This window comes from Notolepis coatsorum (assembly GCF_963971535.1).
Source record: "Notolepis coatsorum genome assembly, chromosome: 12".
Lineage (NCBI taxonomy): Eukaryota > Metazoa > Chordata > Actinopteri > Aulopiformes > Paralepididae > Notolepis > Notolepis coatsorum.
Window position 1 is genome coordinate 43308058 of NC_140176.1, and position 23148 is coordinate 43331205.

General features: G+C 42.7%; 1 protein-coding gene across 1 annotated transcript in view; it reads right to left on the minus strand.

Moving 5' to 3' along the window:
- The window catches only part of rbm33a (RNA binding motif protein 33a), a 168060-nt gene that overhangs the window by 67240 nt on the left and 77672 nt on the right, over positions 1-23148 (minus strand). Inside the window, exon 9 of the mRNA XM_084325823.1 lies at positions 18905-19020. Within this exon, the coding sequence (XP_084181949.1) occupies positions 18905-19020 (116 nt within the window). The remainder of the gene's footprint in view (positions 1-18904; positions 19021-23148) is intronic.

The following is a 23148-nucleotide window of genomic DNA, read 5'->3' on the forward strand; positions in this document are numbered from 1 at the left end:
GGGTGTGTGTGTGTAAATGAATGAACCTAAATATGTAGTTTGACTGATAGATAGACAAAATGGGTTTATTTATGTTGATTTAATTTGGTTGTGTTGATGTTAAATTTTTTATTTTTTTTTGCAAAATGGGTATATTCTGTTTGGTTTTACACAATATGTCTATCGGTGTGTTGTGTGTGTGATGGGGCAGGTATATATAAGATTTTTTCTTCTTCCTGTTCCTTTCGGCCATGGTATTTTTGGTGAATTATATGAATATGTACTGTTGGACTGTGGTAATTCCATGTACGAATAAATAAATGATGATGATGATGATGATTCCACGACGAGGAAAACAGGGAGGGAATGTGGACATACAAATGGATTTCATACATTAACACAGAAGTGTGTGGAATGTGGAGATGCTTCCATGCATTTCCCTTTCCATCCCTTTGCATATATACGTCAGTAAAAACACACCATACAGTCGAACCTTCTGTGCCTTGAGTGAGTGTGCGACTGTGCGTGCGTACGTTGGTAAACACCATAGTCATACCACAAGTCAAACACATGCTGGAGTGGGTCCAAGCAAGTGTGTGTGTGTGTGTGTCAGGGCTGTACAGTGCGACGAGCTCGTCGCAAATTGCCCCTTTAATTGGCCGTTGCGATTGGTAAATAATATTTGGGGGCGGGCTTGCGAGTAGGGATTTCAAGCCTTGCATTCGCATTTCACTCCTAAATTATCCAAGCCGTGTGATGACGCCACTCACGCGAGCTGAGCACTCAGGTATGAGAGTGGGGAAAATCGATTGAGCACTCTGATAGACTGGCTGACTGTCTGATTTAGCTATGCCTATGAAGAAAAGTAAAGTTAGTATTGCTTCATATTTTCGACGCGTTCCACCTCCTAGTGAGCCGTCGAATGAAAATGTGACCGTCGAGAACATTGAGCCAGCAGTGGCAGTAGCCACCACCGCAGACCTGCCTTTGTACTAGGGTTGGATGCAGTTCCCTGTTGGTCAGTCTGTGTCTGTTTTTCCATCTTCTTCTGCTCTGTTTAACGTTATACACTTCAAATAGTGCAGCATGTTTGAGAGTGCTCCCTTGACTGAGAGGATGGCTAGAGGATGGCCGGAACCACGAGAACTTTTATTAAACATTCTATTAAACATTCTGATATTTCCGCGGGTCTCGTGCAGTGGTCTCGTGCCACTGTCAACTAAAGCGAGCACTCGGAAGACATGCACCGTTTGACAGTGATATGCGCACTGACAGTCGGCGCAGTTGACATTTTCCAAGTGGGGGAAAATAAATCCTCTTCGTCCCGACTGTGTCCCGGCCCCGTGGAGGATTTTTCTTCATCCCAAATACATATTTTATTTCCCCCGGGACGACGGGACGGTGTTAGTCTCAAGCCCTGTCGTCGTATACCATTATCGATCCCCAGGTACTGGTTCAAATGTGAACGGTACCCAACCCTAACTGTTCAAAACGAAACGTCCCATTAAACTAAATAGTTCAGATAGCTCCTGATATCAATGTCTTATAACACTGAGTCGATGCGTATTCGAGCTGAGGGCACGCTGAATATAGTCAATAGGGTCCAGCTGCAGCGCCGGAAAATCCTGGCCGTAGCTGGAGGCTACAGTATAGGGCCCAGCTGCAGCTCCGGAGAATCCTGGCCGTAGCTGGAGGCTACTCGAGTACACACAGACAGTGGAGCTGGTTGCATATAGCGAGCATTTTGACTTGTTGCGTGGTGGCGATGTCTCGCAGATAATACAACTACAAGTATGATTATATAATATATATATTTTATTAAAAAGAAATTATATAAAATTATTTTTTTTATTTTTTTTTTAAATCAAAAGCAATCGATATAAATAATGGTAAAATTGTAATAAAAAAATTTGCCCCTAAAAAATATTTTTTGCCCCTAAATTTCTCATTTAGGGGCAAGTGTGCCCCTAGTGAAAAAGCTTAGCGTACAGCCCTGTGTGTGTGTGTGTGTGTGTGTGTGTGTGTGTGTGTGTGTGCGTGTGTGTGTGAGACAACACTAGGCAGGTCTGTGTGATACTCTTTAAAGCTATGTGCAGGTTAGATTATACACAATGAGGTATACAGTTAATGAAAAACAGTGCATGAAGCGGGGACTAATAACCCCACGAGGAGAAGCCTTATAACTTCAGTCTCTAGCAGCGGAATACGTTTATTTTGTACATTATCTAACGTTAACACGAACCTAAACTAACTTTAGGTTAGTTGTAACGTTAGTTTAGGTTTGTGTTAACATTAGATAATGTACAAAATAAACATATTCGGCTGCTATAGACGTCGCTCTTTTATTTTGAAACCCCCCAGAAAGGAAGTCATTATATTAGCTTTAGTGTTAGCTCCGGTTAGCTCCGAGCGTGCAGTAGTTAGTAGTACCGGTATATTATCAATACCAGCCATACTGTTTTCTAAATTGGGGAGGCTTTTAATCGTCAAGGTAAGAGGATTTTAAGTCATGGTATCCATAAACTTCAATCGGTTCGGATCCTTTGAATGAATGAGAATGTAAACAAACACGGCTTCCACGTAGAAATCACTGACTGCGCTCAGAGAGGAGTCGTTCGGCAACAAATAGTTCAGCGTATATCTGCTTAGAAAACGTAATTGTCGAATTCAATTATTTTTCTCTCCACGTGGTAAATACACAGGTCACAACATGTTTACAGGAACGTTTTGGAGTTGTATTTGGAGTGTATTTGGTGACTGTAGGGCACTGTAGGGAACGTCAGGCTCTAAACCCCCCCCACTTCCAGTGATGAAGCTAAGCTACGCTAACGGAGCGATTGTTCCCTAAGCTAAATGCACGCACAGAGACAAAAAAGGTATGCATCTTCTTGTCTAACTCCAGGGAAGATGTTAAATAAGCTAATTTCCCAAAATGTTGGAGTTTTCCTTTAATGGAATCCAAATAATATGCCATGTTAACACATTGGGTGCCAACAACGAGAAATCTGGTTGTTGGCCGCCATGCGTTGAGTGCCAATGACGAGAAATCTCGTTATTTAATAGTTTTAATAGTTTCTTTTATTAGCGATATCCATTCATTTTTCATCCATCCAGCCTCACGTTATCATTGGGACTGACTCTGCGCACTAAAAGGGCAAATACCGCCCCCTATCGTCTCCCGGATGGCATTGCACCCATTGGAATGGAGTCAATGGAAATGCATGAGAAAAAAAACTCCAGGCTCCACATTTGACTTCTGAGCCATGTAACCCGAGACTATTGCATTCATTGAGGCAACCGAAAGCAGCATGGATTATCTGTTTCGAGGTCTAACGTTGGATCAATAAACGCGATCGATATTTGGAATGGCGATCAGGAATTGGATTAATCTTTTTGGATTAAATATTTTGCAGAACATCTGATGTGAAGTAAGGACTTTATTTTACCAGTCTTGGGGTAATCAGATGTTTTTTCACAGATTTCACAACATGTCTCATATAGGGCTGACCTTTGAATTTTTTTTGAATTCGAAGCTTCGGGCCGAGATTCTATTTTAATACAAAGCTTCGATATTAAAAAAATATATATATAATTTATTTTTATTTTTATGTTGTGGGACTTGTACAGTACAGCACTTTGTTCAACTTTGTCAGTGCTGTAACGTTTAAACCTTTTTAAATCTTAAACAAACTAAACACTTTGCTTTCATGAAATATTCTAAGCTGTCATTTGAGGCTTTATAAAAGCAGCACAATGAACACAAATCTGTCAGTGCCGAGTCCGAACTCATCTTAAATAACAAATTTGCTTGTTGTAGTTAACACATTGGGCGCCAAAAACGCTGTACAGCGTTATTGCCCGCCATGTGTTGAACACCAACAACAGCGTTTTTGAGATCAATATTTCATTTTTTCGCCATGGCATTCATAATTCATCCAGCCAGCCTCCGGTGCTGCAGCGGGACCCTGAATGAGACTGCAACACCTCAATACCGCCACCTGGTGGATGGTCGGGCGAGTTACACTCTCAAAACCGGATGTTGTAATCGGTGCATCGACGAAATTCCTCCGGCAGTAATATCTTGCTACGGGACTACAGACAAACACTGGTGTGCATATGGATCGCTGTCATGACGCAATAATCGATATGATTTCGGCGTTTATTGCGCCATACAAACCGGAAATGGATGTAGGAGATCGGCATCAAATAATTGGGATCTTTCTCCTCCAGTCTCATCGGCGAACGGTAAGAGGACAGTAACGTTATTTTCAGCCCGATTGTTTATTCATTTCACTGCAAACCATCTGATCAACGTATCAAGCCATAGTAAATAAAGCCGTTACTGACGGTCAAGGAATCATAAACGACCCCCCCCCCCTTTCCATCACGCATGATGAAGCATAATGTATACCGATCATATACATTTGAATGTTTTAATATAGCGTGTATGGGAAAGAAACGCCAATCGATAATCTATATAATTATGCTTCAGGGTAGGGCTGGGCGATATGGCCAAAAACGTTATCGCGATAAAATTATTTTCATATAACTCGATATCGATAATTATCGTCGATATAATGTCTGTCAAGTTTAATTAACTTCTTATGCCCGGCGCCGATGGACGGGCTATTAATAGACTTGTTTTGCTGCTGCGAATGTCTCGAGTTGATGTCGTCATCAGTCCGCGCACGTTAGCAGTTAGCCAGAGCAAGCGGTGTATTCCATGACAATGTACTAAATATGACCCTAAAATACTCCGTTCCGCCCCAATACATTGCAACGACGTCCACCGTATACCCCACACTACTCTAACCGTTACCCTCAGAATTCACGCCACACACCCACCCGGCACGTAAATTATAAAATAGCGCCGTGCAAGCTAATTATCCTAGCCAGCCTGTTGTTTCCAAGCGGTGTATTCCATGACAATGTACTAAATATGACCCTAAAATACTCCGTTCCGCCCCAATACATTGCAACGACGTCCACTGTATACCCCACACTACTATAAACGTGGCCTCAGAATTCACGCCACACCCCCACTCGGCACGTAAATTATAAAATAGTGCCGTGCAAGCTAATTATCCTAGCCAGCCTTGTTGACTACTGGAGTCCTACCTCCGGGTCTCCTTCCGGGTCTCCTTCCGCTGTCGGCCATCTCCTTCACTGATTGGTTGTTAGTGCGTGTGCTCATATCCAAGCTTGGAAAATCGATATATCGAAACTTTGCGACTACGTTTCATGTTTATTTCGAGGAAATAATTTATCGCAATAGTTATCGTTATCGTTTTATCGCCCAGCCCTACTTCAGGGCCTATAACTACTGTTTTTGGAATTACAGCAGAAAAGATTAAAAACATACTTATATTCTGGACGCTAGTAACACAACAATGTATGAATGAAAAAATATAACGTTCCCACATCCTGAACGATAGATAATCGATGTTGAATGGGCCATAGTAATGTCAATATAGCAATACAATTTAAAAAGTTATAGCCCTGCAAAGAAGGTAAACATCTCCATAGGCTGGCAGAGAGTGGTATAAGATGGGCACAATGCCCGGCGCCCAATGTGTTAACAAAGAGAGGCAGAGTTGATTTTGCACAAAAAAAAACTATATACTTTAGTTTACTGTGTGAATTGACCTATGAAGCAGGCCTGTACAGTGCGACATATATCTCGCACGTGCTACAGCAACAGCGGTCTGTGCGATGGATGGATTTACTTCAGTAGCACTGGTGCGATAGGGATTCGGTTCATATAGATACTCTTATTTTGAAAATCCTGTAGCGGGTCTCATTTCTGCCCACGCGCAGCTCCAGCTAGGCTCCGAAAGCTAGCAACGTTCAGGTGCATATGATAATCTTATTTTGAAAAAACTCTTGTGACAACTCGACGAGTCATATCCGCCCTATCCGTGCGCCTTCTGCAAGCAGAGCAGCGCGTTGGTCGGTTGCTGCGTTAACACAGCAGTGCGCCTACACGTCCCGAAATAAGTCCGTGGTGTTTTTTTCTTCTCGCAACGGGTCAAATGCATCTACATGCTTTGCACCGTCGCCATTCCTTTATGCGCACATCGCCCGAAGTTAACGTTTATGTACCATTACAATCACTACAACGTTAGCAAGCTAACAAGCTAATCCTGATCACAGGCAGAGCCAGCAGACACAGTGTGGAAAGGGAAATGGGGGGGCACTCTCTCCCCTTCCCTGTGTGTGTGTGCGTGCGTGCGTTTGGAAAGATGATGAAGTCACTAGTCAGGACAGGAGTATATTATAGTAAACTGAGGATGGACAGATAATGTTGATATTCAAATAAACAAGTTTCGAGAGGAGTGGAAGTTTGAAGACAGACTAGACTACAATATGATGCGGGGGTGGTGAGTTGAAACAGTGTGTGTGAATGAATGAATGAGAACTTTATTTAACAGATTGCAGAATGGGTACAGTACAGTATGGCTCAATACACACAATTGTTAAGGGGATGCAGACCTGAGAAAGACGTTTGTCTTGTTTACATCAGGGTCCCCCATTGTGTGTGTGTGTGTGTGTGTCCCAACCGACCCCACTTCTATGTTTCAATAAATTATTTGCATTTAAAACTATTAACGCTGACTCATTCCTTCAGTCCACTCAAAATTATGCTAATATTCCTTATGTTGTTTATGATATTAATTGAAAATAGCATATGAGAGTATCATAGTAATAATAACACATGGCGATATACTAAATGACAGCCAAACATGGCACTGCAACTAAATAACACAAATACAATAGGCACATTTGTGACTGTTACAAATATAACAAGTTTTATACTTGTGCTACAAGATTTTGGCCTGTGCTACAAAACTATCAACCTCTGTAGCACCAGTGCTATGTGCAAAAAAAGTTAACGTACAGCCCTGTGTTCATACTTAAACGTAGCGAGATAAAAAAAAAAATACGTCAAATAGGAAAATTGGCATTTTTTTAGTGCTTTGAAATGTTCTCTTATCCGTTTCCTTATTTGCAAAACTTAATACAACTTGTAAATGTCTTAATTATTGTTACTAAGTCCGACTGTATTTCCTCGCTCAACGTAAAAAAGAACTACAGTGGCGAGTGGCTTTTGGTCTCGGGTCTCAAGTGTGGAGACGCGCAGAAATTACAGCTCATTTCCATTCCGAGTTAACGGACCAAGTAGCCTACTTTGTTGGAGGTGTGAAACATTAATATCTTTGCAACCGTTTGTGTTAAATTGTATCTGAATCTCCTGGCTGGCAGTGCACATAGATTCAGTGTGCGCTTCACGAGTCAGACTGAAGGCGCATAATGGTCGGTGTGTCTCTCTCTCTCTCTCTCCAAACTTTACACTATAAAACGAACTGGATAGTTGATTTAACTACATAGTTGATTTAACTACATAAGTCTGTTGTGTGTGTGTGTGTGTGTGTGTGTGTGTGTGTGTGTGTGTGTGTGTGTGTGGTTGGTGTGGTGTGGTGTGGCGTGTGGGTGTGTGTGTGTGTGTGTGTGTGTGTGTGTGTGTGTGTGTGTGGTGTGGTGTGGCGTGTGGGTGTGTGTGTGTGTACGTCCCATCACTGGTCTTTGGAAAGACCAGATGAGGTCAGAGGAGTTTGATAGTATTGACTGAGGATGGCCAGATAATGTTGATATTTCAACTAATAATTTAGTCATTTAGCTGACGCCTTTATCCAAACCGACTTGGTACGATTAATCTGAGCTATAGGGATGGGTACCGTTCACATTTTAACCGATACGGTACCGGTACCTGTGAATCGATACCGCTACCCAACGGTACCTTTTTTCGGTACTTTAGTCTCTAAAAATGTAATCTACCTACCTCAGTTGTAAAAAGAAAAAATCCAAACTTCAAATAACCAGATTTTCGACAGTTTTCGGCTTGCCATTGCCCCGACTGCTTTGTTGTTGAATCAAGTCAAATCCTAGGTAAGCATATATTGTGCGTGTGAACGTTGACATGAAAATAAAAAGGTTCGGTACCCATCCCTACTGAGCTATTGCTTATACAGCTCTATTTTGTACTTTATTTTCTATTCTTGAATCTTGATTACTATCTTGACTATTTTCCTTTATCCTCCATAAGATCTCACAAGTTTGCTTTTATTTGTCACATATAAAGTACAGTTCTCTCAGCAAAAAGGTGAGTGTTTGTTTAAAGTGAGTGTGTGCAATGAGTGTAGAATATGGATGGGTTGATGTTACATAGAGCATCCTGATGGCCTGGGGATAGACACAGGGTCACAAGTCATCGGAATAACAAAAGGCCTCAGACTTGTTTTTGTGTCTTACATAGAGATGTATGCCCAGCCCTATGGGCTTACAAGACACATAAACAATAAGTATATAGCAGGGCTGTACAGTGAGACATATATCGCACGTGCTACAGCAACAGCGGTCTGTGCGATGAATGGATTTACTTCAGTAGCACTGGTGCAATAGGCATTCGGTTCATATCGATACTCTTATTTTGAGAATCCTGTCGCGGGTCTCATTTCCGCCTAAGCGCAGCTCCAGCTATAATAACTATGGCTCCGGCAGGCGGCAGCTAGCAACGCTCAGTTCATTTCGATACTTATTTTGAAAATCCGTGGTGTCGTGACTCATATCCGCTCCACAGCACACGGCTCCGACACAACAGTACTCGTCTCAGTAGCGTCTGGACATTGCAACATAGCAAGGCTAGTGTGCTTATTCCGCGACCCAAAACAAATCCCTGCCGTTTTATTCCGCAACGGGTCAAATGTATATAACATGCTTTGCAATCCTCGCCATTCCTTTATGAGCACGTAGTGTTTAAGACCGGAATTAACATCCCGTTAGCATAAGCTAACAACAAGCTAAAACCCTGTTCAGAGCGACAGAGAACAGCAGAGTGGGGACTGGGAAGGAGGGGCATTCTCCCTTCTGTGTGTGTGCGTTTGAAAAGATATGAAGTCAGACGAGTATATTATATTGATAGTAAATGTACTGAGGGTGGACAGATGATGTTGATATTTAAACATAAAAAATACAATACATAATAAATGTATGCATGATCATCATGCAACATAAAACAATTGCAGGAACGGTTTGGGAGAGGAAGGGGTTTTAGGTTGCGTGTTCCAAAAAAAATTACTTAAAGTTTAAAGCTCAATATATCAATACCTGGCAATTTATAGTGAACAGGAGGTCTATTTGTATTAAAAACAATAAATAGTTTTTCATTTAAATGTCTGGAAGAGCTAAATATATATATATCATCTCATATCGATTGCAGGCACCTCAAGTTTCAAGTTTCAAGTTTCTTTAATAGTTGTCATACAGAAGTACAGAATACTTTTGTACAAAATGCTTCTTACTGTTGCGCTCCAGAGACTGTGCAAGACAAGATAAGTATGAAATAAAATAACATAGTAAAATTAGAAGTAAAAAAATTAGGTCACAGTGTTCAGTTTAGACATATGTACAATGTTCGATGCAGAATAGACGTAGTTACCATACAATATACAATACTGTGCAGTGTACTAATATACAATACTATATAGTGCAAGGCAGAAATGGAGAAATGGGACGAGGTGCAATTTAGGTACAATTCACAGTAGGTGTACGAGTTGTAGTGCAAATCCTTTATCAATAAATATAAAGTGTAAGTGTGTTTGTGTGATCTAAAGTGTGGAGAGTGGGTGCTGCAGTGTGTTGTTTGTTTGAGTGAGTGTGTGCGTGTGGGTGTGTGTGCTGTGTGCATTTGATGGTTGTTGCATAGTAATTATTGTTCGTTTAGCGATTATTGTTCGTTTAGCAGCCCGATGGCCTGGGGATAGAAGCTTCTTCTGAGTCTTTCTGTGCTCGCCTTAAGACTCCGGTATCGCTTGCCTGACCGCAGCAGTTCAAAGAGGCAGTTGTTCGGGTGGCTCGAGTCCTTAATAATTCTCTTAGCCTTCCCCTTGCACCGCTTGTTGTAAATGTTCTGGAGGGTGGGAATCCCCCCTCCAATTGTGCGTTCGGCTGAACGTGTCACTCTTTGTAGTCTGCTACGGTCTTGTGCAGTGCTATTCCCAAACCAGGAGGTGATGTTGCCGGTCAGGATGCTCTCTATTGTACATGAGTAGAAGTTCCTAAGGATCTTCTGACTGACTTGGAACTTCCTTAGGCGCCTGAGGAAGTAGAGGCGTTGTCGTGCCTTCTTCACAACACTGTCAATGTGTGTGGTCCATGTCGAGTCCTCGGATATGTGGGCTCCGAGGTACTTGAAACTGTTCACTCTCTCAACCGGTGCCCCGTCGATGCTGAGGGGGCTGTAGTCCTTGACCCCCGACCTCCTGAAGTCCACAATCATCTCTTTTGTTTTGCTGACGTTCAGGGAGAGGCAGTTCTCCTGACACCACTGTGACAGGTTCTCTACCTCTTCCAGGTAGGCCCTTTCGTCGTTGGCAGAGATCAGGCCCACCACTACTGTGTCATCAGCAAATTTGATGATGGTGTTGTTGTTCCGCTGTGCTACGCAGTCATGTGTGTACAGGGAGTAGAGGAGGGGGCTCAGAACACAGCCCTGGGGGGCCCCTATGTTGAGCGTGATGGATGAGGAGGTGCAGTTGCCGGCTCTCACCACCTGGGGTCTGCCCGTCAGGAAGTCCAAGACCCACTGGCACAGGTCATAGTTCAAGCCCAGGTCCCTGAGCTTGGCTATGAGTTTGGAGGGGACTATGGTATTGAATGCTGAGCTGTAGTCGATGAACAGCATTCTCACATAGTTCCCCTGCCTCTTGTCCAGGTGTGATGCTGCTGTGTGCAGCACATGGGCTATGGCGTCCTCCGTGGACCTGTTGGGGCGATATGCAAATTGCAGAGGGTCCAGGTTGATGGGGAGGGAGGAACAGATGTAGCCCTTCACTAGCTTCTCAAAGCACTTCATGGCTATGGAGGTGAGGGCTACAGGGCGGTAGTCGTTGAGGCAAGCAGGCGTAGATTTTTTGGGTACAGGGATGATGGTGGACTTCTTCAGACAGGTGGGGATGACAGCCTGTTCCAAGGACAGGTTGAAGATGTCAGTGAATACCGGGGCCAGTTGGTCGGCACAGACTTTTAGGACGCGGCCGGGGATGCCGTCCGGTCCTGCTGCCTTCCTGATATTCACTTTTTTAAAGATCCGTCTCACCTCATGCTCTGTTACCCTGAACACTGAGTCTCCATCAGCAGACCCCCCCCCCCATTGCCGTGGTTTGTAGGCTGGTGTTGTTATTCACAGCCTCAAACCTCGCATAGAAGGAATTGAGATCATTTGCTAAGGAGATGTCACTGTTCAGTTTGAGGGGGGTGCCTTTGTAGTCTGTCATTGTTCTGAGGCCCTGCCACATGCCTCTAGAGTCAGCCTGTTCAAACTGAAGTTCAACTTTATCCCTGTAACGCCGTTTTGCCTCTATTACTGCTCTCCTGACGTTGTATCTTGCCATCTTGTGTTCTTCCATGTTGCCTGTCACCAGCCCGGTGTTGTATGCTGATGTGCGCACTTTCAGAGCCTCACGGACGGATTTGTCTACCCAGGGCTTTTGATTTGGGTAGATTTTAATTTTGGTGGAGGGGATTGTTTCTTCTACCCGAGTACAGACAGTCAATCACCGTTTCGGTGTATTCGTTAATATTGGCTGTGTTATCACGGAATACACTCCAGTCTGTGCATTCCAGTGCAGCTTGGAGTGACTCCTCTGACGTCACGGCCCAACGCTTAACCTCTCGCGAGACCACCGGCGTTCGCTTGAGACTTTGTTTGTACTTTGGCAAAAGAAATATTGCGGCGTGATCGGACTTACCGAATGGACTAAGAGCCTGTGACTTGTACCCATTCTTAAATTGCGAGTATACATGGTCTAATATGTTCTCGCCTCTGGTGGGACAGGTCACATGCTGATAGAAATTCGGCAACACCTTTATAAGACGTGCGCTGTTGAAATCACCCAAAACCAAAATGGCAGCGTCAACATTAGCTGCCTGGAGTTTGTTTACCTCGTCGTGAAGTTTTGAAAGTGCGACCCCAGTGTTCGCGTGTGGTGGATGTACACTCCGATGAGGATGATGGACGTTAACTCTCTTGGGAGGAAGAAGGGTCGACATTTTATCGTGATAAACTCCAGGTCTGGGGAGCAGTGGTTAGACAGTTCCTTTGTGTTGCCTAAATCGCACCACTCCTTGTTTATCATGAAGGCAATGCCGCCTCCTTTCTTCTTTAGTGACTCTTCTGCCGTCCGGTCCTTGCGGAGAACGAAGAAGTGGTCTGCCGGTTCTATTGCGTGATTCGGGACATCTGGACTCAGCCAAGTTTCTGTGAAACAGAGGACGTTACAATCCCGAATGTCCCTCTGGAATTGGATCCGTGCTCTGATGTCGTCCAGTTTGTTTCCTATCGATTGCACATTGGCCAACAATATGCTGGGCAATGTGGTTCTGTGTCGTTTGGACCTCAGTCTGTTTCGGACCCCGGCTCTCTTTCCACGTCTTCGCGGCGGCTTCTCCTGGTCTTGGCCATGGCCATAACAAAGGATCTCGGCGGGCCATTTCTGCTGTTCAGCGATCCGATCCAGAGAGCAATCCAAATGGTAAGTTTTCCTTAATCCAATGTCAATTATTGACTGACGGTCATACACATATAATGCACCAACAGTTGGTGCAAATAAAACTCCTAATACTATAAAAATTAACAAAAGAAAGCACAGTCTCGACGGAGCGATCAGAAAGGCAGCCATCAGTGCAGCGCCAGTTCCTCCTGCATTGTATCGTATCATGGCAGATATCGGCAAATATCGTATCGTTGTCCAAAGAATCTATATCGTATCGTGATGAAACTGGTGATTCCCACCCCTAGTAGAGTCCATACACCCAACACCAAATCCCATAATTCCTTACACGTAACGTGTCTGGCTGTGTGACGTCAACTCGTCAGCATGAAAATGACAGCCAAACATGGCACTGCAACTAAATAACACAAATACAATAGGCACATTTGTGACTGTTACAAATATAACACGTTTTATACTTGTGCTACAAGATTTTGGCCAGTGCTACAAAACTATCAAGTATCAACCTTTGTAGCACCAGTGCTATGTGCAAAAAAGGTTAACGTACAGCCCTGTATAGTATACTTAACACTTTGAGCGCCGGAGGTTAATTCCGTATTAGTCCCTTGAATGCCACCATCGTTAATGCCAATGTTAACGTTAATATCGCCTAATCTATGTTTTAAATTATGGCTATGTGTCTAATCTGCCCGTCGCTTATCAATGAATCATTTTCCAGTCAATGTTGTCAAGGCAGATTGGTTTTTTATCGCTTCATTTCCGTTTGATAGCATTTTGAAAAGCACCCGTTTTCAGGTGAAAAACAACCCATTCTATGATAAACGCCTTTTACTGGAATATTCCAGAACGGTGATATTTGTCGGCCTATTTATTAATCGTTTTCAAATAAACGCTAGATGATCGATAGTATAATGTGCACGCACGCACGTTCGAGCCGCGCGCTGATAATAGCTGCTCTCATTTCCTCATGGCTTTTACAGTGAAAACAGCTAGATCCAGGGTTCGAAATTAACGGGGGCTTGGGGCATAATGCCCTTGAAAATGGACAAAATGCCCTCGAAAATCAGTTAAGGGGGGCACATAATGCCCCCGACAGTTTACTAATTATATATATTTATTTATGCGGTAATGGAGCGTCTGTGTATCGTACGGTTCAGATGACGCGCAAATAAAAAAAAATCATTTGGCGGAGCCGGTGTTCTGCACTGGCTGCAGGCAGCAGCAGCAGCACTGCAGGTGCTAGTCAGTTTGTGTACAAATGGCAAGCACAATCTAAATCAATCTTCATTACGACTTTAAAAACATAGCCATTAACATTACATAGGCCTACACACATCTTGCCATAGCGTTAGCAGTTTGTACAATACAACGCACGTTTTAACTATGGTAGCACTAGCCCCAGCTAATACAGTCAATGAAATGTTATCGTAGCCACTAGCTAGCAGAGAATGAGAGTGAGGCGGGGTGTTTAAAGACAATGATAGGCGTTTATTCAACATCCAAGAAGGCTAACATACAACTGTGTTTTACTAACTCCAACCGGGACTATTGCCGTTTCGTGCTGCTTGTTGATGTAATGATCTCCTCCTAACGTTACCGGAGCTGAAGGTGCCACACGCTAAAATGTCCGTGGGGACCCGGCGCCAACCGATAGATAGTTCCAACTCAACGAATTACGTAATCCACCACAGTTGCACTCAATATTTAAATAATGTTAGTCTAAATAAATGTAGAGATACATAATAATTTCAAGCAGAAAACGAATATTTCCATTAAGAACTGACAATCAGGGAATTTAAACATGGTTGACATTGTTTTTTTGTGTTTATATTATAGAAAAGAAAGTCTAGTGCTGGCTGAGCATATTGTTTGTTTGCACTAAGTTAATACTTTGACAAATGTAGCCTATATTTTTCAGTCAGTTCGGTCTTTGTGTGCCAAACATTATTTAAGGCTGTAAACACTGTAAACCTTTTTATATATATATATATATATATAAATAAATGAGAAGCATGTTTAGATTTGAGTGTTATTTTTTTAATAAAAATTAACGTATATCGAACCGAACCGAAAACCATGATACGAACCGAACCGTCCATTTTGTGAACCGTCCCACACCTACCGTTTATCATAAAAATTCAGTGCCCCCGAAATACAAAAAAAAGCCCCTGAAAATCAATTAAGGGGGGCAAAAAAAGCCCTTGAAAAAAAATGTTAATTTCTAACCCTGGCTAGATCACATATCACAAAAAAGCTTATATCTCTGTGAAAACGAGTCTGATTATCCTAACACTGATAACATAGATTCCTTACCCGACATCAGATGGTATCCAAATGGTATATTCCAATTCCTGATCACCATTCGAAAAAATCGATAAGTGTATAGATCTAACGTGTATACAGTAGGACTCATGATCCGCGCGGCTCAGAGGCTTCAGGATGAACTCTGGTAGACCCCGGCTGCATCAGTGATAAGTAAAATGTGGAGTCAGAAATCCGTTCTCCCATTCACTTTCATTGAGTCCATTCCAAAAGGGTGATTTACCACCTGGGAGACGATAGGGGGCGCTTTTTTCAGATCTGAGCGGCGGCGGTCCCTGGATATCCAACGGTAGGCTCGCGTGATGCAATATGATTTCAGACCGCTAATAAAATTTGAAAAAAAATTCCGAGAATAGCCGTGAATGGCACTCAAAGTGTTAACAATAAGTATATAGACCAATAATAATATAATCCTTTTTACATATCTATAGATACTATATATATCTGCACATAGTCATTTAGCTGACGCTTTTATCCAAAGCGACTTACAAGTTCTGTACGACAAGTCATCAGGAAGGGCACAACTCTATCAGCTGAGTAACAATGTTCATCAAAGTGTTGAGTGCTACAGTGTAGGTTAGTATATTAGGACAAGTGCATGACAGTAAGGTAGGTTAGTTAGGGTTATTTTTATTTTTTATTTTTTTAGATGGTTGAAGAAGTGTGTCTTTAGTCGACGGCAAAAGATCGGATGGGTTTCGGCTGTCCTAACTGAGGTGGGACATATCCCTTACCTACTCTCACTGGGTATACTCAGTAGTACTAATTCATATACTAATACTAATTCATGTCTTATTCTCATCCTATTGGATTCTTATTATTGTATTATTGCACAATCGTTGCAGGCAAGACCCCCCGCATTTCACTGTATGCCGTGACAAATAAAGCTCTTTTGATATTATACCAAGTTTAATCACCTGTACATTACATATTTCTTTACTAAAATTACTATTACACCTGTATATTACTATTCCACTTTACTGTTACCTTTGTACTCTGGTTGGATGACAAACGTCTTTTTGTTGTACTGAACATGTGTTGTATAATGACAATACATTTGAATCCAATCTAGATCCAACTGACATCCCTATTTTTTCACTGTAGCACAGGTGCCCCATTGAGCTGAATTGGAGCCGGTGGAGCTGCAGTGACCTCAAATGCCCACAAATACACCACTCACAGACCTGTAGTGCAACAGACAAGATTTTGGTGGGAATTGATCTGCAATGACACCAGAACTGTGTCTAGATTTAAAGTAATTGGAGTTATTCTCCAAATGGCAAGCCCTAGTGTACTGCTCAGGTGTGCATGAACAAGAGTGGTGGTAAAATTATAACCCATATATACATATAATTGTTGTATGTCTTTATTTCTCATATTTTCATATTGTTGAGTTAATTACATTGTTCACTATATTTATGTCTTTCAAGTTTCAAGTTTCAAGTTTCTTTAATAGTTGTCATACAGAAGTACAGAATACTTTCATACAAAATGCTTCTTACTGTTACGCTCCAGAGACTGTGCTAGACAAGATAGTATCAAACATAGTATACGTGTAATTTAGAAGAAGAAAAAGAGGTCAGTGTTCGGTATAGACATATGTACAATGTTCTGAGTTACCATATAATATACAATACTATGCAGTGTACTAATGTACAGTACTATCTAGTGCAAAGCAGAAATGGGATGAGGTACAATTTAGGTACAATTTACAGTAAGGTGTTGTACGAGTTGTAGTGCAATCCTTCATCAATAAATATAAAGTGTGGGGAGTGGGTGCTACAGTGTGTTTGTTTAAAGTGGGTGTGTGCTATAAAGTGTGTGGAGTGGGTGCTACAGTGTGTTTGTTTAAGTGAGTGTGTGCGTGTGGATGTGTGTGCTATGTGCGTTTGGTGGTTGTTGTTGTGTAGTGTTCATTCATTGTTCGTTTAGCAGCCTGATGGCCTGGGGATAGAAGCTTCTTCTGAGTCTTTCTGTGCTCGCCTTGAGACTCCGGTATCGCTTGCCTGACCGCAGCAGTTCAAAGAGGCAGTTGTTCGGGTGACTGGAGTCTTTAATGATTCTCTTAGCCTTGCCCTTGCAACGCTTGTTGTAAATGTTCTGGAGGGTGGGGAGCCCCCCTCCAATTGTGCGTTCGGCTGAACGTGTCACTCTTTGTAGTCTGCTTCGGTCTTGTGCAGTGCTATTCCCAAACCAGGAGGTGATGTTGCCGGTCAAGATGCTCTCTATTGTACATGAGTAGAAGTTCTTAAGGATCTTCTGACTGACTTGGAACTTCCTTAGGCGCCTGAGGAAGTAGAGGCGTTGTCGTGCCTTCTTCACAACACTGTCAATGTGTGTGGTCCATGTCAAGTCCTCGGATATGTAGGCTCCGAGGTACTTAAAGCTGTTGACTCTCTCAACCGGTGCCCCGTCGATGCTGAGGGGGCTGTAGTCCTTGACCCCCGACCTCCTGAAGTTCACAATCATCTCCTTTGTTTTGCTGACGTTCAGGGAGAGGCTGTTTTCCTGGCACCATCCCGCCAGGACCTTGACCTCTTCCAGGTAGGCCCTCTCGTCGTTGGCAGAGATCAGGCCCACCACCACTGTGTCGTCAGCAAATTTGATGATTGATGACTTATGGCTTTCTACTATTTCCCTGTACCTCCCCTCCCCCCCTCTCTCATTCCCCATGCTGCTATGACACCCACATTTTCCCCACAGGGATCAATAAAGGAATATCTTATCTTAGAGGTGACAAGTTCAAAGAATGCTAGTATCTTCAACAGAGTACACAATGTGGAATAGACATATTTCAGGGGAGTTAAAGCTTGGACGGGTCATGGTACAGACTTATGGAAGCAATTGACTAAATCTAAAATGTTGTTTGTCCGAGGAGAGCAACAGTTGTGATTGGAGGATCAAGTAAAAGGGGCGGGTCTGATATAGGTCAATATTAGGGGTGGACGGTATAAACGGTATAAACGGTATGAATTTGCTCTACGGTATGGATTTTGACTATACCGTGTAACCGGTAGAGCAGCTCTAAAAGAGCAATGACGTCATGTAACCACAGCGCGACTATTTCAATCGCATTTGCCCCTAAAAATAGATAGAATTAGTCATAGATAATAGATATGTGCAAACTGGAAAAGGTTATTTAGGAGGCTTCGCGCAGTGGGCGTGTCAACACGCAATTGTCATTTCATAATAAACACATATCACTGCGGCGCACAGCAAGTTTCAATTTCAGTTCCTGGCATTTTTAACCAGTGGAGAAAGGTAAGGGATTTCCCTATCGTTTTTCTTATATGAATTATTCTACGTTTATAAAACATACCTGGTGATCAACTACAGTTTGCTGTAAACATTATGATATGTGTGTAGTGTTATGATAACGACGGCTGCAGCGGGAGGACGGCTGTAGCAGTGGAGTTGCGAATAGCATGTAGCTGCAGAGCCGCAGAACCATGGGCGCTTTTAGGTCTGGTCACAGGCCCGCTCAACAGCGCCCCCCCACCCAACGGCTGAATGCCAATGGCTCCTGAAAGCGCCCATGGTTCTGCGGCTCTGCAGCTACATATGCTTCTAGCAAAATCCAGCATCCAGCCTCGCTGTTTGCAATGGGAGCAGCATGGAGTCTCGACTCGGGACTTATTTTATTTGGAATATAATTACTTTATACGCAAAAGTAGCCTAGTTTTAAGTTAAAATATTATAAATCTACATGCCTTGAGGATGTCATTCTTTATATAGCCTGCCTATCAGGCAAAAAAAAATATTCTAACGGAAACACTGATACCGTGATATATACCGTTACCGTCTATGCTTCAAATTATACCGTGATATAAATTTTAGACCATACCGTCCACCCCTAGTCAATATAATAACTTATGGACGTGGGCTACCGTCCAAGTCTTTTATTTGCCACAGTGGTTAGTGGGTGGCTACATTGTCACTCACAACAACACAGGAAAAAAGCTTTTAACACTGTGGGAGTCATATCATGCAACTCTCCCCTCACCAAACAATTTGTCACATCACGCATCAAATACCTGTCTAGATCATCATCTTCACCCCGTCTCCTGCGTGACCTCTCGGCACCTGGCTTGTCGTACTCACCAAAATCATCATCTGCAACATAGAGATTCCTGGTTAGTAGTAGTACTGCCTGTTTTGTGGGAAGGATCAGGTCCATTAACTCATTCAGCGCCAAACCCCTTTACTTATGGTGCAAAAGGAGAAATATTCACATTTACATGAAACAACAACAACTGTACCAGAGAGAGAGAGCGGTAGGGATGGGTACCGTTCAAATTTGAACCGATATGGTACCGCTACCTGTGAATCGATACCGGTACCCAACGGTACCTTTTTTCGGTACTTTAGTCTCTAAAAATGTAATCTACCTACCTCAGTTGTGGAAAAAAAATTGAAACTTCAAATAACCACACTTTGGACCGTTTTCGGCTTGCCATTGCCCCGACTGCTTTGTTGTTGAATCAAGTCAAATCCTAGGTAAGCATATATTGTGCTTGTGAACGTTGACGTAAAAAAAAAGTTAAAATTATAATTAAGTCATTAATTATTTTTATTTTTTTGTACCGAAATCCAGCACCGACGGATCTCACGTGAATCGGTACTCGGTAGTACCGACGTGATTCGGTAGGTACCTTTAAAAGTACCTAACGGAACGTAGGCCAAGTGCGTCCACATTTTTATAGGATTCTATCACATTTTCATAACAATAGCACCCTGCGCCGTTTTCATTGAGGTTTCTTACAAATTAACGATGCTTTATCTTGTCCTTTATATGCCGATTATCATTAGAATCTTAAATTGTACCATATGTCCCCCTTTAGACAACATATGTAATGCTACCAGCGCACTTTTGTTAAGATAATTAGTTGGCCATTCGCGGTCGCTATACCGAGGTTGCAGTAATAGTTTAACGCTGTTCAGATCGTTCAGATCACGTCGGAGAATATAGACCCATCCCAGTGACCTGCGACCTGTGCTAACGCTCTTGGGAAATGCAGTGTTGTAGTTCTCAACATTTTCAGCCTTTAATTTTAAACCAATGCTGCCATCTACTGACAACAAAAAAGTGTTGTCTAATCGTCACCTTGAGAGCTACTTCCGTATTCAGCGCCGCCCCAAACCCATTCTAGAGATTCCCACTTTTTGCTGGGAGTGGGGCGTGGCCGTATTTGGTCCCAGACAATAAGAGTGGCTGCAATTGGTCACCGTGACGTTAATTCAGTACCCATCACTAGAGAGCGGTGCACTTTCTTTACTGGTCCGAGCCTCTTTCTGAGACAGGCTTCGGAGGGAGTGAGGAATTCAAACTCCCCACTCTTGGGCAGTTGTAGTTTCAATTCAAAAGATGTTCTTCTAGGGGAAACTGATGTAAAATGTAGAGTTGTTGCGATACCGATACCAGTATCGGAAATGCCGCCGATACCGCCTAAAATGCTGGTATCGGTATCGGCGAGTACCCTCTAATTCTGCGCTCCGATACCATATGACGTAATTTATCAACAACACTGCGGTCTGCTGAGTGAGCATTATAAAACAAACGTGTTTTTAACCGACCGCGAATTAAAGTGTCAATGCCATTTGTCATTTTAACAGCAGATACTTATGCCATCGTCCCGACAGAGCGATGTTGACGGGGAGCTCTGATGGGTTCGCTTGGTGGTGTTTTAGCTTTAACGTTACTTGGCTAAAGTTGGGGCTATTCATAATCCAGCAATAATGGCTGCAGACCTGCAAGCAAAGTACAGCAAGTTGGCAAAGGAGTATTCCAAGTTAAATCACATTTTCACCAGTAACGTTACAGTCTTTCCATCTACCGGTAGCTCATGCTAGCTAACCTAGCTCACGTTAACGTAGTCACTGATCGACCTAGGCGGAGTCTCAAAAGAGAATGTTGAATATTTATTGTCCAAAAATCACAGAGCCTCTGGTACCAGAGTAGCTAACCTAAACGGAGCCTTGTGGAAGCAAGTGCAGCAACGAATAATGTCCGTGTGGAACTAATGTGCCAACAACCTTTCCGTGGGTGAACTCATTGAGATAGTTTTCAATTACTGATACTAATACTAATCTATACAATCACCGGTTGTTGAATAAATACCATTACTTTATAGTTATTACTAAAAAACAGTATATAAAAATAAAAAAAATAAAAAATTATAATTTATATAATATATATATATTTTTTTATGTATGCACTGGTATCGGATCAGTATCGGTATCGGCCGATACCCAAAGCTTAGGTATCGGAATCGGAAAGGAAAAAATGGTATCGGAACATCTCTAGTAAAATGTATGTCAGGGTTCCCACAGACATTGCAAAATACAATTCAAGGACTTTGAAGTACTTTTCCAAGCACTATTTTTTATTTTAAGAAGGGCATTTAAAGGGGCGTCTAGGTGGTGCAGTGGGCAAGGCGCTCACCACCAATGCAGGAGATGCTGGGTTCGAGCCCAGCTCTCCGCATTGCATTCAGCTTTGCTAATACATTTGGCAGTATTAGGGGTGGGAAGCTGATGGGTGGGGATCGGACGTTGTGGACAGCGACTCCTACAGGTCGGTTGGTGAGCCTGCGCAGTAGAATCAGGAAGCGACGGAGGTGGCGTCCCTCCAAAGCGCAGACCCCCGACGCTGAAAGATCACGCTGTGCAGGTGAAAAGATGCGAAGATGCTACCTCGAGTACCGGAGGGGACTCGTGCAATGTATGGCTTCGTCCACATTACAGCCGGCTTGTGGGAGGCATGGCCAAACAGTGTTCGAGACAGGGGAGGGTAGAATTGGACGATACGAAATTGGGATGGGAGAAAAAATAGAAAATGGGAGAAAAAGTAGACCAAAAAAAAGAAGGACAATTAAAAGGATACAATTCACTTTTAAATGCTGTTTTTATAGGGGGGGGGAATCTGATCCAATATTTATGGCTTAAAGTTAAAACCAATTTCCAACCATTAGTTACACTTTTAAATGTCTTGATTCAAAACAATTGTATCATGGATGAACAACACTTTCAATGTGAATGGTTGATTTGAATTTCAAGGACTTTAAGCACCTTGTTAAAAATGGGCTGTTCAAGGAATTCCAGGCCTTGAGTTATTTTTTTCAAAAATCAAGCACTTTAAGCACTTCAAGGACCTTATGCGAACCCTGGTCACCCTCTCCAATGCTTAGATGCCACACAAAAGAAAAAAGGATTCTACAAGTCGGACTTTGTCCAGCCAGCCCCATATTTGTACAGCCGAATCACATTCTACCAAATGAGCCAAAATGTTGTTCTGTGGTGGAAGTACGCCAGCTAACCTGGACTGAACTTATTCACTTCTATTGGCCCATCCCACGGTGCAACTTGCCATTAAAGTGTCTGGCTGAGAACAAAACGACTAGCGTACAGTAGTCTACTATATAGAACTAACAGAGAACTAACGGCTGCAGAACTTGAGAACCACACACACACACACACCCCCTCCCCTCCCTCCCTGGGCCCCTGTCCTGTAAGGTATTGGCTTGTGTTGCTACACGGACACATTTGTATGTTGCACCACGGTACTGCCTGGCTTACAGACTAGTAAACAAACACTCCGTCTCTTATTATATGTGAACTAAAGAGTACAAGGTTTACACAACAGCCCCCACCCGCTGTTTTATTGTATTTGTACCTGCACTACCTGCCGTCAGCTGTTTATCTCTCTCTGTGAGCTTGATTAGCTAGCGTTAGGTCTCGTTAGCTAGCGTTAGCTCTGCGGCTAATATTACCTTACCGTGAACTAAATCAATGACTAGGTTCTAAAGCATTCAAGTCGTTTTCACTGCACATAGAAGTAGCCAAACAGCGGGAGCATTTCAGGAGCATATGACCAAAACCCAGGCAATTTCGAGCCCTTAACACTATGGCGACCGGCGGGGCGCGGCGATTTAGGCCTCAGAGGACAGAGGATTGTAAACAAACTGATGTACTTTCTAAGAGCTTTATATATCATTTATAGTAGGGGTGGACGGTATGGTCTAAAATTTATATCACGGTATAATTTGAAGCATAGACGGTAACGGTATATATCACGGTATCATCGTTTTTGATAAAAAAAATTTAATTTTATTTTATATAATTTTTTTTTTTTTTTATAAAAATATATACATTATATAATTAGACTTGTACTTGTATTATCTGCGAGACATCGCCACCACGCAACAAGCTCCACTGTCTGTGTGTACTCTAGTAGCCTCCAGCTACGGCCAGGATTCTCCGGAGCTGCACCTGGACCTAT